General features: G+C 35.1%; 1 protein-coding gene across 1 annotated transcript in view; it reads right to left on the bottom strand.

Annotated features, from left to right (window-relative positions):
- LOC102436127 (A disintegrin and metallopeptidase domain 3-like) overlaps positions 1-15,291 on the bottom strand; it is an 80,928-nt gene that overhangs the window by 20,704 nt on the left and 44,933 nt on the right. The window contains exons 10-12 of the mRNA XM_023751827.1: positions 13,661-13,797; positions 10,513-10,702; positions 1,857-1,955 (exon numbers count right to left, since the gene is read on the bottom strand). Coding sequence (XP_023607595.1) covers positions 1,857-1,955; positions 10,513-10,702; positions 13,661-13,797 — 426 coding nt within the window. The remainder of the gene's footprint in view (positions 1-1,856; positions 1,956-10,512; positions 10,703-13,660; positions 13,798-15,291) is intronic.

Below are 15,291 nucleotides of genomic sequence, written 5' to 3'. Positions count from 1 at the left end.
AGTAAAATTGTTAAATTTTGGAAAAGCATTGGTGGAAACTAGCCTAACTGAAAGTAGAAAAGAGAAGAAAATAGGAAGCCTTTTATGCTTATAGCCAATAATGAAAGAGAGCAGAGTATAAGACAATTGTCAGCCTTAAATTGACACATAGTAATGATCCCTCCTTTAGAAAAACTGCTGTTTGAAACTGCTGTTTTGAAGTTCTCTGCTATTTCTTGCTAGTCCCTTGTTCCATAAGTCAACTCTGTTATTTTTAGACGGTCTCTTATTCTGTAAAAATAACTTTGTTATTTAACTTAAATAATAGAAAAGATAAACTTAGCTGTCTGACCTTGCAAGCTAGCCATCTAAAGGGGCTGATACACTGATACTGATAATAGTCTCATGCCAAGTGTTTGTTAGATATGATATGTGCTCAAGGTTACAAGTTGTCTGTATAGATATGATAGGTGTTTGTTAGATATGATGTATACTCAAGGTTACAAGCTGTCTGTATAGATATGATAGGTGTTTGTTAGATATGATGTATACTCAAGGTTACAAGCTGTCTGCAAAAATAACTTACACAAAGACCTAGAAAGATATAAAAAGGGAATGCTCCTTCCTTTATTTGTCCAGAATTTGACAGAGATATTCTGCTCTGAACCTGCACGTAATAAAAATGACTCCTAGCTAATTGGCTCAGTAAGGCATCTTGTCTAGCTTGCTGATTGACAATACAACAAAATGAGAGCAAAAGCAAAGTACTATACTATACCACATAATAAAATTAATTTAAACTAATAAAGTAGATTTAACTCTTGCCCTGAAGCTCTCCCTAGCAACTTGCACTGTGAATCTTCACTAAACCAAATGTAGTGATTATCTCCATTTTAAAGCACTACCCTTTGGGATGTAGAAAAACGGCAATAGGCTGTTTAGAAAAGCCATATTCCGTGGTTTGGAGACAAAGGTTAAAATGAGAGCTCTAATGAAGGGAAAAGCAATAAGATTTATTGCTAAGAAGTAGAAATCTTACACTGCCTTCTACATTCATGTGCCTTGAACACAAACGACCATTAGTTCCATTTACTAGCCTACAGAGTAAAAAAGAACACATATAGAACAAAGTAGAATAATGTTGTGAGAGATTCCATTGACACAGAGAAAACACATCTGGCAAGCAAAATCTCTCATTAATTAGCTTTTATATTTGTCATAGAGTCCTGAAAGTGATACTAAATGAGGTGCTATAATGACGCAATCCACAGAAGGCAAATCCTAACCAATCTCCGCTCAGATGTGGCCACAAAGAAAAACTTGAATGGAAAACTTCCAAAGGAAAATCAATTCAATCCACTTCTAGGCTAGAAGTCTTTGCCCAAGGCAAACTTCACTATTGTTTGTGTTGCATATTGATGACTATTCTACATGGATTCCTTTTCTATTATTTTCAAAATGAGATTTTTAAAAAAATCACTGTCTTTTATTGGAGCATTGCACGTCAAGTGTGTGTTAGCTGGCTCATTTATAATTTCATCGTAAGTTGTTTGATGATGAAGAGCTTCACTCAGGCATCACCGCAAGGAATTCATAGCACCCAAATAATCTGGAATTGGTATTGAGTGCAATAACTAGAAGGATATTGAGTAGAAATTGAAACAACACAGTTGTTTGAATGGTGGAGCTAAATAGTAGGGAGAAAAAGACCTAAGGATATCACCTAAATTATAAAACCAACTGTGTATGAAGAGGGTACATCAAGTAACATATTTGTAAGATGTATAAAAACAAGTTTTTAAAAAACTGAACCATAATTAATGCACAAGAACATAAAAATTTCATGAAGAAAAAAATGTAATATTTTGAGAGGTTACCTGACAAGTTTTTCTATTACAGCATTTTCCAGTGCCACATTTTGCATCTCCAATCAGTTTACAAGTGTTAGGATTACAGCATTTTGCAAAACTACAGTTCTAAAAGCAAATACAATCAAGTTAAATAATAGAAATTTTAAATCAAATAAATAATTTCATTTGTCAAAGGGTACTAAAGTTTGTCTCTAAGTTAATTACAATTACAGTATAATGTTTACTTCTATATTTATTTGTAACACTGTTTATTTAAACTTAATATAGTTTTAATAAAGACAACAATGGTAATAAATTATTCATGATTCCATGCTCAAGAAATAGTACTGTTAATAATTTAATCTAATCATTTTCAATCCTCTTTGATTCTGTAAAAATATGCACAATGAGTTTTCAGGGTTTTTTTTCATTGAATACATCATAAGTACTTTTCCATATTATCAAGTCTTCTCAAAAATAATTATGGGAATATATTACAAGTTATGATTGTGATAAAATAGAGGTTTCTAAATTATAATATTTTATCATTATAAAAACCTATTCAGAGAAAATTGTTCTTCATTATTATTTTTAGCTCCAAAATTTTATATTAAAGATTAATTCAAAAAGATATTGGAGTCTTGGAGAACAAAAGGAATAAATGCTCTTTATAATAGTACTAGAGGCCCGGTACACAAAAATTTGTGCACTCGGGGGAGGGGGGAAGGTCCCTTAGCCCAGCCTGTGCCCTCTCACAGTCTGGGACCCCTCGGGGGATGACCATCTGCTGGCTGAGGCCTGCTCCCCAGGGGATTGGGCCTAAGCTGGAAATCAAACATCCCTATGGCAGCCCAGCAGCCATCAGGGGATGTCCACTTGCCAGCGGGGAGCAGACCTAAGCTGCAGTTGGACATCCTTAGTGCTGCTGAGGAGGCAAGAGATGCTCCCAGCACGACTGCTGTATTGGCAGCCGTCAGCCTGGCTTGTGGCTGAGCAGAGCTCCTCCATGTGGGCGCTCACTGACCACCAGAGGGCAGCTCCTGCATTGAGCATCTACCCCATGGTGGTCAGTGTGTGTCATAGTGACCAGTCATTCCCAGTCTTTAGGCTGTTAGGGTCAGTTTGCATATTACCCTTTTACTGTATAGGATAAAGGCCTGGTGCACTGGTGGGGGCTGGCTGGTTTGCCCTGAATGGTGTCCCGGATCAGGGTGGGGGTCCCACTTGGGTGCCTGGCCAGCCTGGATGAGGGGCTGATGGCTGTTTTCAGGCTTCCCGCACCCCCTTCAGGGTTGTTTTCAGGCAGGCCAAGCCTGCAACTGAAGCTCCCAGTCTCTCCTTTTTTTCTTTATCTTTTTTATTCTGGGATTTATTTACCTTCTGTAATTGAAACTTTGTTGCGGCTCCAGCTCCAAGGCCGGCCGGCTGAAAGCAGGTATCTGGGGTTTGTTTAGCTTCTATAATTGCAACATTGTTTCTTAGAGTGCAGCTCAGAGCCCAGCCACAGCAGGCGGGGAACCTTGGCTTCCTCCATCACTGGAGCAAGCAAGCCTCATGTTCACTTCAGCTGCCTAGCTGCCTGGCTGCTGGCCGCCATCTTGGTTGGCAGTTAATTTGCATATCACCCTGATTAGCCAATGAGAAGCGTAGCGGAGGTATGGTTAATTACCACGTTTTTCTATTATTAAATAGGATACTCTGATTTCCAACTTTCTTATAGTTGTCTATTCAGTGCAAGAGTGATATTTTACTTGGCTGGTAAGAATATTTAAAAATTAGCAAAACGTATAGGCAAAAATAACTAGGCATTTAGGTCTGTTTCAATTTATTTATTGTACTAATAATGTGTTCATATTGAAGATATATGCACCTTCTGGTTTACTTTATATTTCTATGCACCAATTTCCCTTGAGGTAGTCTGTTTATTTACTTTCCTTATAAGTACTTGTATATTAATGATATACAATTCAAAAACTGAGCTAGCCAGAAGGAAAACAACACAAATGAATATAATTCAGAATGCTTTGGTGATCTTGTTCCAGATTATCATCACTGCTCTTAACCTAAGGATTGAATAGCCATTCTATCAGGAAAACTTAACCTGAGACTTATTGACTTTAGAGGTAGACAGCTTTTGCCCAGGGTAAACTTTTGAACACTGACATGATTCCCCTTAGCCACGTTGTATATATCTGGAGGTCTGCCTTTATTATCTAAGGAAAAACAAACACTCTTGTAAACTTTGCTCTGACGCCTACTTCTACTCTGATTACTGTATCTATCATATCACTGACCCAGTTGATGAAAATCCTTAGGTGCTCCTTTGAACCTCTTGGAATATTGATTCCCTCCTAGAGAGTTCCTTCATGTATTTACATCTTTCTCACACTAATAATCCTTATTTTCAGTCTCTTAAAACTTGGATCTTGACTTCACACCACCCAAATGCTGCTTCTGAGGTTGCTACAAATGTATTGGTAGAAATTATCTTTCCCAGATGACCAAAGTGTTGAATCTACACATGCTGTCATAAAGAAATTGTTGTTTTCTTCAGAAAAACTGCAGTCCATTTGGTAGGAATCTTTAAATCCATTCAAGGTGTTGTGTTCACAAGGAACACAGAATTAATTCAATCTTATATTTACTACCTATTTCTGCTGTAAAAATTACCATAAACTTAGTAGCTTAAAACTACATACATGTGCTAGTATTATTTTACAGTTCTGGAAGTCAAAAGACCAAGAGACTAAAATGAAGATTTTGAAAGTTCTTCATTCCTCCTGGAAACTCTAGAGATAAATCATTTTACTGCCTTTTCAGCTTCTAGAGGGCACCTGCATTCTTTGGGTTATGGATTCTTACTCCATTTTCAAAACCAGTGATGTAGCATCTTCAAATATCATTGTCAAATAGCCTCTGTCCTGCTTGCCTGCCTCCCTCTAAGAAGTATCCCTGTGATTACATATGGCCCACTAAGAAACATAGGAGACCTCTCCCTCTCAAGATCCTAAACTTGATCATCTCTTTAGAGTACTTTTTGCCATGTATAGTAACATATTCCCAAGTTATTAATATTAGGACATGCAAAGCTTTGGGTATATTCTATCACATTTCACCATCTGGTCTCCAAAGATTCATCATGTTTATCTCCTAGGCAAAACACATGGACTCCATCCCAACATCCATAAAATCAAAACTCATGACAGCATTAACTTAAAGTAGCTGATTGCTGACTCATCTCAATGGAGTGAAGGAGCAGTTAAGTCTGCAATTATTCTTCCTTCTTCCTGGATCTTCCTTCATTTTGACATCTAGGCTTGGTGACAGTATGTTCAATTTCATGACAAAGTTTCCATTATTGTATAAGCCAATTCTTATGATGTCTCTCTGTTTCTATATTTATTCACATGTGTGTGTGTTTGTGTATATGTGTGCATATACCTATATGTATTTTATTAATAAAATGTATTAACACATACATATTAAAAATAAAAATACTCAACAATAACTTTATGCAGATTATATGTTGAAATAATACTACATTTGACATATTAAATAAAAATATATTATGCAAATTTATCTCACCTATTTTATTTTATTTTATAAATGTTACTAGAAAATATAAAATACATATGATTCACATTATGCTCCTAACAGATAAATTGCTCTAAAAAAACTAATGGGATTAATAAATAAATTCAGCAAGATTGCAGTAAAAAATTAAGACTATAAATATCTAGTGTATTTTTAAAAATGAGTAATAAAGAAAACATTTTAAAATATATGATTTAAACTATCATAAAAATTTTTAAAACATCGCAGTAAAAATTTAAAAGTTTATCAGTAAAAAACCTATATAATTAGTACTAGAAAATACTGTTGAGATAAATTAAAAGAAATAAAAAAATGAAGGCATATACCTCCATTTTATCTAACATCAAATTTATCTAAGGTTCAATGCAATTTCTTCTGTCTTTTTATTTGTAGAAACTAAAAGAAACAAATCAGATATTCTTACTAAATGCAAAAGGCCATGATCACCAAAAAAAATCATGCTGGAGGATATATAATCATATCCCACAAATTAATAGAAATTTATAGTAATTAAAATGGTGGCATTAGAGTAGAAAAAAACAGAAAAACTCATAAATGTTTACTTGATCAATAACCAAGATTGATTCACAGCAATGAGGGAAGGACAATCCTATAAAATAAAGAGATAATATGCAAATTGACCATCACACGCTCACACAAGTTGGCCACCCCCATGTGGGCACAAGATGGCCACCATAAAATGGCTGGCAGGAAAGGGCTTTTGTGGGCAACCAGGCCATCAGGGGAGGGCAGTTGGGGGCAACCAGGCTGGCAGGGGAGGGCAGTTAGGGGTGACCAGGTTGGCAGGGGAGGGCAATTGGGGGCGATTGGGCCGGCAGGAAGCAGTTAGGTGCGATTGGGCCGGCAGGAAGCAGTTAGGTGTTGATCAGAGTGGCAGAGGAGTGGTTAGGAGGTGATCAGGATAGCAGACAGAAGCAGTTAGAGGTGATCAGGCAGGCAGGTAAGCAGTTGGAGCCAGCAGTCCCGGATTGTGAGAGGGATGTCCAACTTCCTGTGGGAACATGCCTAATCCGTCAGTCAGACATCCCCCGAGGGGTTCCAGATTGGAGAGGGTGCAGGCTGGGCTGAGGAACATCCCCCCTCAGTGCACAAATTTTGTGCACTGGGCCTCTAGTGTTTAAATAAATTGTGATTTTTAAAAGTTGATATTTTTGCCCTAGCTGGTTTGATCAGTGGATAGTGCATTGGTCTAAGGACTGAAGATTTCCTGGTTCGATTCCAGTCAAGGGCTCATGCCCTGGTTAAGGGCTCGATTCCTAGTGGGGTGAAGGGGGGTGCATGCAGGAGGCAGCAGATCAATGATTCTCTCCCATCATTGGTGTTTCAAACTTTCTCTTCCTCTCTATTCTTCTGAAATCAATTAAAAAATTGTAATGAAAAAAATTGACATTATTATAGTATATATAAAAATCAATTACAGAGGGAATGATATCAAAAGAATGGCAGCTTGAGGGATCCCCTTGGTTTCAGCCTTAAAATTTCAGCAATTTGAATAGCTATAAATCAACAAAGGATTCCCTGGTCAACTCACAAAAATGCTTCAGAGATCCGCACATTGAAATATCTAAAGGTAGGCAAGTGGGAGCAAATGGGGGAGGAGAGAAGGGAGAAGGACTGCGACAAGCCACAGAAGCTCTACTGCAGCCAGTAAGTGGCTCATGGCTAGAGAGTGGAGGAATCTGGTAGTGGCTGGCACTCCCTTCATCTGGTAGAAGCAAAGAGACTCCACAGACATTCCTGCAGGAGTGAGCAGAATGAGCTGTGCCTGAACCTAGAGATAGAGAACTGGGCAAGGACACAGCATAGGGTTCAGTCATGGTTGTTGGCTGGTTGGCATTCGAGACAGAGAAACAGAGCCACGGAGCCTTGCTACCTCAAGAGACACCTCTAAGCTACAAAGAAAAAGTTAGAATCAAAGTGAAAGGTTGGAAAATGATTCACCAAGCAAATAACATCCACAGAAAAGCTGGTGTAGCCATACTTATATCTTACAAAACATATTTCAAAATAACAAAGGTAAAAAGAGACAAAGATGGACATTTTATATGATAAATTGGGCACTACATTAAGGAGATATAATACTTAATTCATATGCACCTACACAGCATGCACCAAAATACATAAAGTAACTACTAACAGAACTATAGGGAGAAACAGTCAAAAGCACAATCATGGTTGGGGACCTTAATACTCCATTCAAAGCTCTGGATGGATCATCCAAACAGAAAATCAACAAACAAAAAAATGTTAACTTTAAATGACACATTAGACAAAATGGACATAATTGACATTTACAGAGCTTTTCATCCCAGAACATCACATTATCCATTCTTCTCCAGTGCACATGGAACATTCTCAAGGGTAGATCACAAAACTAGCCTCAACAAATTCAAAAAGATTGAAATTGAACCAAGCACATTCTGTGACCACAAGCTTTGAAATTAGAAATCGACTGCAAAAAAGAAGTAAAGAAAACCACAAACATGTGAAGATTAAACAATATACTATTTTTAAAAAAGACTGGGTCAAAGAAGAAATAAAGGTGACATCAAAAGATATATAGAAACAAATGAGAATGACAATATGACATATGAATTTTAAAGATGCAGTGAAAGCAGTAATAAAAAAAGGAAGTTTATATCATTACAGGCCTATTTCAAAAAACAAGAGAAATCCCAAGTAAACATCCAAACATTACATCTTAAAGAATTAGAAAATGAGCCTTGACCTGGTAGTTCAGTTGCTTAGAGCATGGTCCCAATATGGAAAGTTTGCAGGTTTGATCCCTTGTCAGGACACATACAAGAAGCAACCAACAAATGCATAAAAAAGTGGAACAACAAATCTCTCTCTCTCTCTCTCTCTCTCTCTCTCTCTCTCTCTCTCTCTCTCTCTCTTGTCCTTTCTCCCTTTCTTCCTTTCTCTATCTCTCTCTAAACTCAAGTTTTAAAAATAAACTAGGAGGATAAGAATGACTGGAAAAAGAAGGTGAAGGGATCAGTTAAAGAACACATATGCATAGCCCATGGACACATATTAGTGTGGTGAAGGTCAAGGGAAGGAGAGGTGGGTTGGGTGGAGGTGGGCAAAGGGGGGTGGGATGAGGTACATCTGCAATAATGTCAACATTAAAATTTTTAATAAGAAAATAATAAGAAAAAATAACTAGAAAAAGGTCAAAGGTAATCCAAAGTCAGCAGAAGATAGGAAATAATAAAAAATATAGCAGAATTAAATGAAATAGAGAAGAAAATACTATACAAAAATTAATACAACAAAGAACTGGTTCTTTGAAAAGACTAATAAAATGACAGTCTCCAGGCCAGACTCACTGAGCAAAAAAAGAGAAAAGACTCATATAAACAAAATCAGAAATGAAAGAGGAGAAGTTATCACGGACATCACAGATATACAAAGGGTCATACTAGAATAGATGAAAGGCTATAGCACATTCACTTATCAGAGCTTTTCATCCCAGAACATCACATTATCGATTCTTCTCCAGTGCACATGGAACATTCTCAAGGGTAGATCACAAAACTAGCCTAGAGAAATGCAGGCACATATGCAGCAGCAGACTTGCAAGAACAGTCATGGTCAAAATGGGAAGATAATCACTAAAGAGGAAAAAATGCATACCCACTAAATCACTGAAAATAAATAGTGTGTGTGTGGGGGTGGGGATCACACAGGTCAAAAGTAATAAGCTAAAATTAAATTAGAAAACAAATGTAACAAAATGGACATAGAAAATATAAAAATGTTGAGAGAACTACACTTACAGAAATTCATTCTAGAGGGGTGTAAGGAGTCATAACAACTTAATACAATAAGGATCCTGGAAGAGATCCTGGAACAGAAAGAAGCCATAAGGAAAAAAGAAAAGAATAAACCATGGACCTCAGTTAATTTTTAAGTATGCAAACTATTAATCACAATAACATCTAAACTGATAACTTCACAAATCAAATTCAGATCAAATAATACATTAAAACAATGTAGGTATTGAAGTAAATAGTACAGAAAAACTAAATGAGAATAGAGTAATATCTGGGAAATGCCAACTCAAAGGAACCTAAAGACCTAGAGACAGAGTCAGAGCAGAGACAGAGATAGAAACAGAGATGGAGATGGAGTTAGAGGTAGTTATGTCAGACCAAATATACTTAAAACAGAAAGCAACATAGATATAAGAATATTCACTCTTTGTAGGTAAAAAGTTAATTTCTAGGAAGAAAACCAATTGCATTTAAGTTTGCACCATAAAACAGCTTCAAAATATAAAGAATGAATTAAGTTCTAGTGAGAGTTAGGCAAATACAACTGGATCGTTGGAGGTATCAATATTATTTCTCAAGTTCTGAGGGGTAAAGCAATCAAAATTAATAAAGATACAGAAAAATTGAGTCATTCTAATTATAATGCAATCAAGTTATACAGAATTTTATTCCTAATAATTAGAGACCTTTCATATTTTCTAAAAAATCTGTATCAATCAACTTCACCATGCCTAAGTATATGAAGACAGGCACAACAAACTTCTTTGATTAGTCATCTTACCAAGCACAACTGAAAAAAAAATAATAGCAAAAAACAAATATAACAATAATGAACGATGGATTATGATTTTTTCAATTCTGTGCAATCAGGTTAAAATAAATGAAGTTTCCCAGACGCAAGGATGGGGAGGTAAATAACACACATTTTATAACTTAGGGAAACAAGGTACTCACTTGGGAAGAATCCAGATGATGTAGGTGATGATTATATGATTGAAGGGACTGGTGTTTGTGACACAGAAAGGTGAGTGTTGCTATTAATGGTTACACAACGAAGAAAATCGTATTGAATCCATGCTATACTTACTCCATACTTAAATTCTTCAAATGTTTCAAATTCAGATGAGTCAGTTCTCACATGTCCCGTATCTCCATGTCTTAGAAATTTGATAAAATGGTGCAGCATTTGACAAAAGCCCTCCCTTTTGTATCACATCTATATTTATAGCACTATATGACAAACAAGCAAAAATGAATCTTTAGGTAAGCTATCAATGTTTGCCACTAACCTCTGGAGGGCCACAATCACATTCCTCTCCAGTGTCCAAAAGGTTATTACCACAGCTTGCTCCTTGTCTTCCTTGGACAACCACTTTTGAAATGGTTTGATTTTGAAGACATTCAAATCCAGGCTGTGAAACTACACCTTTATATTCATTCACACTGCAACTGCTAAAAGACTTTACACCACCGGAACGTCTAAAATTAAATTATATTCTTCAGATAAATGGAGTAAAATCACTATCAGAGTCACACTCATCAATATAGCATTATTAATTCTGTACACCTTCAGTCAGAGAAAAACAAGAGGGAGGGGAGAGTGCTTTGATTTTTAATGGAAGTCATAAATGTAAGCAACAAGTTCATTTATATTGTAATTTAATGTAATAGAAATCTAGAAAGTAGAGAAGTTAAGGTGACATGAGTTAGAATATATTAAAAACAACAATGCCTGGAACAAAAAATAAACTATTTAAGTATGCCCCATTATTCATTTTTGCATTATTATTGTCAACATCATATTTATAATCATTATTATAAGTAGCACTGATTATAATTAAGAATATTAAGTATACTAGAAAATATATATGGAAAATTAAAGAAGAAAAGATAGTTGATTGTGTTAGTGAAAAATCATCAACACTTGTTCCTTGGTAATAATCCATTAAAAGATCTCAACATTAAGTATATAAAATGTGTAAGCCTTAGATTATTTCTTAGTTTCAAATTTCTATATTTCTATGTGTACTGTTGAATGAGTTTTTGTTTAATCATGTAACAATCTCAAACTTAGAAAAATAATACAAATATAGTTCAATATTTTTTTCCTGAAACAGTAAAAAGTAAGTTAGCATCAGAATATTTTTCTAAATATGTTTTCATTAATTTTAGAGAAAGAGGAAGGGAGAGGGAGAGGAGAAACATCAATCAGATACATCCTGCACGGCCCCTACCGGGGATCAAGCCCTCAACCAGGGCATGTGCTCTTACCAGCAATTGAACCAGAAACCTGCATGAGACTATGCTCAACCAACACCAACCAAAGCTATCATGTTTTCATAAGTGTAAATATTTTAATGTGTAATTCATACATAGAAATGAATTCACCTAAAACAGATACTTTAAAGCCAGGAATGGATGACATATTATCAATGCCTAATTGTAAAATTTCATTCAGAATTTTCCTTCAGCACAATATTGGAACTTTGATAGCAAAAGGATAAAGTTCAGAATCAATCATTGCATTTAGTTCTCATGTATCCTTAATCTAGTCACCTATGATTTTTCATTGGATTTTATGACCTCAAAAGTTTTATTATTACAGCCTGATTTTTTGGTAAATTGTTCCTCAATTTCAGTTTATGAAATACTTTCTTATAATTACATTGATATTATGCAAGATATTTGCAATTTTCCCACCAATTTGGGTTCCAGTAATGGCATGAGCTTAATGGTATTTCAGGCTCAATAGGGTCAAGTTTGGGGTATGCAGATGAGTCAATGATTTCTGAGCTCCCAGGTCTCTGAGATTTTTAGAGATCCCACTGTGTTAGTTTTATTTCCTCCTACACAGCTACTTACTTCATGCAGGTTTTATTTTGTTAGTGGTTTGAACCCACCTGCTGGTATCCTTGGTGCATTCCAGTTTTGGAAACATAGAATATGCTTTTGCTCTTTGTTTGTTTTTTTCCTAGTTTTATTCTTTAGTTTGTGAGAGACTTGGGGGGACTAAATTACCATCTGAATTCCATCTTCTCCCTTTTTTAAAACATAGTACTCCCCAGGTAAGGAGCCATCCTATCTTGGTTTTTATTCTAACAGTGCCTTCCTTTTTATGACAAGAATGCAAAGCTATATCTTAGGGCACCTCTTTTACTAGTTTCAACTCCTTTCTAAGTTATCTGTCCATGATTTTAGTTCCCATCAATATGCTGATGGCTCACACACTCTAGATCCCTTGTCCTCAGAGATCCTGATCTATATAAGTGTGCACTTAACTCTAATGAATGACTCGATGCCTCCAATATAACATATACAAAATGCCTCAAGATTTTGCAACTTCTCCAGTCCTAATATTTGCCTTTTTCAATATCAGTTAATAAGTTGTGCTATCCAAAAATCTACAATAATACTTGCCATTTTCATTTATCTCGATCTTAATAAATTGCTGTATTTATGAGAATCATCTCCCAAATATTATTATAATGATTTCACTCTGATATATTGTTCACTCATTTTTAAGATGATTTTTATTAGCCATACTGTATAAACCAATTTAAAATGTGGTTTGCTACATTAATAATAAAATCCCACCTCTCACATCATGATTACACAATCAGGCTCTTTCCTACATACCCCATGTTAGTTACTCCTGGACTTCTTCCCTGATGGATTGTTCTTTAGCCTCCTTGCATTTTATTTTATTCTCCTTATGCCTTCTATATATGTCCTTATAGTCCAAGCTATTTCTTTTATTTTGCATTTTTACCACTCCCACGCCCCCCCACGCCCCCCCGCCCCACTCAATCTCCTTATTCTAATCTGTTGAGTTTCTCAAGCTTCTTGCTATCCAAATATCAGTCACTTGCTTACCCTAAAAAGTACTTAACAAGTTCTTTACATGACCAAATTCATTCTTTCTCTTCAGGTCCCAGAATTATTTCCTAGGCCACGTTATTAAAAAGTTTCCTCTCCCCATGTATTCCTTATTTACCTCCTTCTGGGCACCTATCATAAGATGTTTATATTTTGTTTATTCTATGGCCACTTTTTTCTTTCCTGTTCCTAATGGGCTAACATTAAGATATTTAGAACTTACCTATCTTGTTAACCATTGATAAGGCAAACATATACAACTCTGCAACACAGTCAATGCTTGTTACATTTTTTAAATGATAAATAAATTTCACTTCAAGACTCTATAAGCCCCAGAAAGTCATTACAACAAACACTTTCTTTCTAGACATTGAATATAGAAATATTAAGCACATTTTCTACAATATCAAATCCTAGTTTTATTTCATACATTTTTAAAAAGCACAAATATATTTAATAAAAATAGTCTTACTCTCAAGTGATCATGCAAGAGATTATACATCAAAAACTACTGCAAACATTTATCAAAAAATATATAGATTGATAGAAACAACATCTTACATTGCTTGAGGATTCATAATGCATGTAGCTCCTGGACAGTTACAATTATAGATGTCATCATAGCTTAATCCCAGATTAACTCCAAGCAGCTGTGCAATAACTACTGAAAATGCCTCTAAAGACATCCTCTTTGGATACTAAATACAAACAAAAAATATGTTGCTTAAGTTATTTCTTCACCCATTTGATCATTTCAATAAATAATCCGTGGTCATACTACCTAAATGCAAATACACATTTAAGAAAATAACACTCTAAAACTCAATAATTTCTTAGGAATATGAAAATATGGTAAATTGTAGTGGATTGTTTTAAGAAGTGTTTTTTTAAATCCAAATGGCATTGACATGAAACAAATTAATGCAATTTTACACTTTTATTGTGTGTTGCTGATTTAAATAAAAATAATTTTTAAAAAATTTTATAATAAGCATTTTTTCAGTCACTGTATTATTTTCCCATGAAAAGAATACACAAATTCTTAAGGGTTAAATTGGCATTCAGTTTTGACTTCATAAGTAGTTTTAGGGGAAAAAGTCAAATTATTTTATTTTTCTGAATAAGGCAGAATACTGTAACACCTTTCAAGTAGCATTTCTTTTGTTTAAAAAAAAGGAGAAAATAAAATACTTGAGAAGCAGTAATGTCAGGAAGACATAAACCCCTCACAACCAATGATCTTTTACTATCTGCACAGGTTTTCTTTCTCCATAATGCCATGGAGTTGGAATCACATGGTATTTAACCATTTCTGATTGTCTTCTTTCACTAATGACTTAAGTTTTCTCCATGTCTTTTAGTGACTAAATTGCCCATTATTTAGTCACGAAATAATATTCCTTAATATGGATTTACCTCAGTTTGTTTACCCTTTCACCTACTGAAGGACATCTGATATTTGGTAGTTATGAATAAAGCTGCTCTAAACATTCATGTGCAGGTTTGTATGTGGGTGTAATTTTCCAACTCATTTGTGTAAATGCCAAAGAGAAAAATTTCTGGATCATATGGTAAAAGTATGTCAAATCTTGTAAGAAATTGAAAATTGTTTTCCACAGTACCTGCACCATTTTTCATTCTCATCAACAATGAATGGAGAGATCCTGTTTCTTCACATCCTCACAGCATTTGTTATTGTGTTTTTCCCTCCCAGTACAATATTAAATTGGAGTGGCAAGCTATAGTCTTGCCTTTTCCATATCTTAGTGGAAAAGCATTTAGTTTCTCACCAAAAGGTAGTGATATTAGTTATAGGATTTTTTATAAATGTTCTTTCTAAATTGAAGAATTTCCCTTCTAGTCCTAGTTTGCCATATTTTTAAATTATAAATAGTATTGGATTTTGTCAAATGCTTTTTCCATATCTATTAATATTGATCACATGATTTTTCTTCTTTGGTATACTGATGGGCTAGATTGCATTAATTGATTTTCAAATGATGAACCAGACTTAAATGTCTGAAATAAATTCCAGGTATAATATTAACAAGAAGATATAAATTATGTTTTTTAATTTTTACACTAAAAAAAATACAATAAATGACCTTAAAAATTCCCTAGAGCAGCGGTTCTCAACCTGTGGGTCGCAACCCCTTTGGCGGTCGAACGACCCTTTCACAGGGGTCGCCTAA

The sequence above is a fragment of the Myotis lucifugus genome, unplaced genomic scaffold (genome assembly GCF_000147115.1).
Source record: "Myotis lucifugus unplaced genomic scaffold, Myoluc2.0 scaffold_26, whole genome shotgun sequence".
In the NCBI taxonomy this organism is placed as follows: Eukaryota; Metazoa; Chordata; class Mammalia; order Chiroptera; family Vespertilionidae; genus Myotis; species Myotis lucifugus.
The sequence above is the reverse complement of the archived record's forward strand: the minus strand, read 5'-3'. Positions and strand labels throughout refer to the sequence as shown.